Source organism: Branchiostoma floridae, chromosome 18 (assembly GCF_000003815.2).
Source record: "Branchiostoma floridae strain S238N-H82 chromosome 18, Bfl_VNyyK, whole genome shotgun sequence".
NCBI lineage: Eukaryota > Metazoa > Chordata > Leptocardii > Amphioxiformes > Branchiostomatidae > Branchiostoma > Branchiostoma floridae.
In genome coordinates, this window is record NC_049996.1 from 6,828,400 (window position 1) to 6,832,538 (window position 4,139).

The window sequence follows — 4,139 nt, forward strand, 5'->3', positions numbered from 1 at the left end:
ACAGTACCGCAGTGAACGAATTCGAACCCCGCAGTGTTGCACCAGTGCTCCAAGTGCAGTGAGATACCGCCTTTGCTACATGGAGAACTCCTATTGTGATCACAATGTTTTAGAATGTTTTTATATCAATATTGATGATAGCCTTTTTTGTGCATTCATGCTCTTTCGGGCTATGTACATGCAAACATATACAAATATCGTAATAACGTAGCATGGTGATATTGAGAGGACTTCTAATGCTAATATTAAACATAGGTTCTAAAACTACTTTACGTTCTTCTTCTTCTCGTTACTTATAATTAGCTTAAGATGTGATTGTTTAAAATAGTATGGTCGAAACGCATAAGAAATGTACTAGACAAGTTGAAGTAAGGACACTTGCACACACGGCGCTCGAGAGCTGCCGAAAACATAACCCCCATGGCGACGATAAAACATAGTGCACCAATACCCTACCCCCCTAAATTATGGGTTATGCAACTGTTGTATCTACACTACTTTATGAACATGTGCATCCGTAGATGTTAAATGTTTTTGATGCTATCAAATATATCAATTTTACCTACTATAAAAACGTTTTCTAGATAACCAGCTTCACGAATGTCTCCCATACAGTAAATGTTATGCAAGATCGTAATATTTTACAGAGCTATTTGATACCGCAATTTAGGGATAGAAAGAAACAGTGAGAAATGTTCCAATCATTTTATTGCCCTTGCCTGTTTCAAACAATCACGTCTCAAGTAGCCAAGGGGGGCATTTTTTGCCACCCTACGGTGTACCAACGTTACATCATACCATTTTATAACAGATTGTGCGTAATGGCTTTTCGTTAAATCGTCACAAGGGATTCCTACGCCACTGCTTTTAGCGCTCATATCACTTATAAATTGCCTGTTGCCAAATAGACTAGTAGAGCTGTCATAACTCGATACTCAAAAGGTATATCTTTAATAGAATCCAGTCGACTTTAGAATCCTGCGTGTTTTCATGGTAAGATATGCTGACAGTTCTAAGTGGTACTTACGTCAAATCGCATCAGGAATCACACATGATAAATTTGGCTTTTTGTTTTACAGCCAATTTGTTATCGTGTTGGCCCTAACGTATTTCAGTGAGATAGAAAATATCTGATTTCATGTCACAAAGCATTTAGCGCTAGCATCCTGGATGAATCATAGTTTTGAAGTTATTCAAGAGTTATCTAGAAGTTTTATTACCTTCACGTTAAAGGTTATGTTTTGGTTATGTGTGTGTGTTTGTGTATCTGTGTGATTGCGCGTCTGTATGCGTGTGTTTGTGTGTGTGTTCTTGTGTGTTCATGTGTGTGTGTTCGTGTGTGTGTGTGTGTGTGTGTGTGTGTGTGTGTGTGTGTGTGTGTGCATGTATGTGTGTACACACAATAAATACAAAATGCCATGGATAGCTTGTTTTGATCTTTGTAGGTTGGTAGGTCTTGGTGAGATTTTTGGACCCCCTAGCCGTTTTCTATGGCACTGCAGTGGAACCTCTGTCTTTCATATCTCGTATTCTAGACAAGCTGTGATCCCAATGTTTCGACTGGTAAATAGCAATTTAGTTTTAAAGAAACCACGTAATTTTGGACCACTTAGCAGCTTTTTTTGGAGTTCCAGGGGCTATTTCATTTTCGTTCTTCGTAGAAAAACGTGCTTTGATTTTTTTCCTATTTCAGATATCGAAGCATTTCAACTTGGAATAGCACTGAAGTAATGTTGGACCATCTAGTGGCTTTTTGTGAACTTCAGGGGCCATTTCATTTTCTTCAATTTGTGGAAGAACGTGCTTAGAGTATTTCCTTGTCCAACGTATCGAACCATTTCGACTTAGAATAGCACGCATGTATTGATCATGATAACAGGGTGCTTTAACAAGAAGTACTGACTACGATTACCCTTCTCAACTATCGACTGTCTTATTTTTACCTGAGTTGCAAGCCATCAGGCGAAAATTCATAGTTGACCTGGCTTTAGGTCATGAGGTACCGTAACCCCCCCCCTACACACACACACACACACATGCAAATTAGTTTAAATGTGGTTTCTTAATTACTGGCTACACAGATACGGAATCTGGTGTGTAACACCGAAAAGCAGTTACAATTGCTGTTTAAATACAGATGATACATGCACCAAAAGGCGGTTATACCGGCTATACATACAGATATTTTGTGTATATGGCACAGGAAGAACTTGTGTTATCATTATTCTCAATTTCATACATAACCGTCGCTGTTTACTTGTCCCATATGATATCAACTATCAACCCACCCGCAAAAAGAGAAATTATTACAAATCCACAAAATAAAACACCAGTTACACAACAGGAGTTGTAACTCACTCCTACCAACTTTGACCACCCATGCAGCCACAGTAATACATCACTATAGAACTTCCTTAGGCCTTCACATTAAGTAGCATACGGTCTGCATTAGTGGCTTACGTTACAACTGAGCATATCTTCCAGGCTTTCCAACTATAAAGCACTAAGCGAGGACTGCACTGGCCGATAGCTTACACAACTTGTGCCGCAAGCTTGCCCCTGTATACAACTCATTCATCTAGTTTTCCACGCGGTTTTGTATCCCAGGCAACACCTTTAGCAAACCGTAAATACCAGAGGTTGTTGAACAGAAAAAGAAGAAGAAATTGAAGATAAACTTTTAAATAACAGTCGCATCTATGGTTCCGTACTGTGAGAGAAAACAGACTGAAATTTATTACCAAGGGTTCTTTGCTAAAGTGCTGTAACAGTGTATTTTGAAAAGGAAGATATCAGTTGAATACACTGTGCTAGACTAAGTATAGGATCACGATACAAGTACGGGGACCAATGAATTGTAAAACGAAAGAGATCCAGTATCATAGTAGTTTGCTGATAACATTTCTGGGCTGTTTGCCAATGCCCCGGATCTCTACTGGCATTACTACTATCAACATTAACAGCATGCATTGCCTTATAGGTTACAAGTAGACCTTAAGCAATAGGATGATACTAGCACAAAACATGAGTGATTAGGTAAAGCGAAGTGCTCTTGTAAGTCAATATATCTCTGACTGTACTGTGGGCGTCTTTCCGTGCTTCATTGACTAGGATAAATGGCACCGTACGGAATGGAAGAGTTCGTCTCAGGTGATAGCGACCTTAGGGGCTACTTAAGCAGGTATCTCAGTACAGTGGGTCGAACGTCTTGGCAACACATCATTGCAGCAACTTTGCAAATGTTTCGCCAATTTTCCTTTCGGCAACACCGACGTTCGACTGATGGGTATAATATGTAACCTCAGACTACAAACGAAATGACCGCATTAGTAATGTCACATTCAATTTGTATCCTATTGTAAGCTCCTCGCAATTCAGCCCCTGACTGCAAAGAAAGAGAGAGAGTGATCGACCCACCCAATAACAATAACGGCCGCAAATATGGTACAAGATAAATTTATTAGAAATCGCGGCGCTGCTGCTGAATCAAAAGCCTTTGCAAATTACATTACAATTTTTGTTAAATTTCAACAGCAAAAATCAGAATGATCTTCGCCATACGCATACAAATGCACCTGCTGACAGTGACACACACACACGCGCGCGCGCGCGCGCGCACACACGCACACACACATAAGCATTAAATCTAGAGAAAAAGAGAATATGAGAGATATCTGTCCTTGGTGCTAAACAATAATATACTAGGTATAGTATACACATCACACACGAACACAGATATAGGGGGCGAGAAAGAGAGGGGGAAGAGAAAGAGGGAGAAAGATGGCAAGGTAAGAGAGAATGGAGAGAGAGAAAGAATAAGAAAGAGGATATGAGTGATACCTGTCCTTGGTGCTGAACACAAGCTAAAATCACACACACACAGATACAGTCACAAAATCACACACGAGCAAAGATAAGAGATAGAAGGAGAGAGGAAAAAAGAGAGAGGATATTAAGAGAAAGGGAGAGAGGGAGAAAGAGAGAGAGAATGAGATAAAAAGAATAGGAGTGATATCTGTCCTTGATGCTGAACAAGCAAACAACCCCCAAACGTACATATCTTCATTACACAGACTAACGTCTTACACAATAAAGGGTTAATGCCCCGCCCCGAGGTGTATATGGTGAGATAATCCCTG

General features: G+C 40.0%; 1 protein-coding gene across 1 annotated transcript in view; it reads left to right on the forward strand.

Moving 5' to 3' along the window:
* Positions 1 to 3,116: 3,116 nt before the first annotated feature.
* The window catches only part of LOC118406038 (neuropeptide S receptor-like), an 8,911-nt gene continuing 7,888 nt past the window's right edge, over positions 3,117 to 4,139 (forward strand). Inside the window, exons 1-2 of the mRNA XM_035805892.1 lie at positions 3,117 to 3,150; positions 3,736 to 3,788. Of these exons, the coding sequence (XP_035661785.1) occupies positions 3,117 to 3,150; positions 3,736 to 3,788 (87 nt within the window). The remainder of the gene's footprint in view (positions 3,151 to 3,735; positions 3,789 to 4,139) is intronic.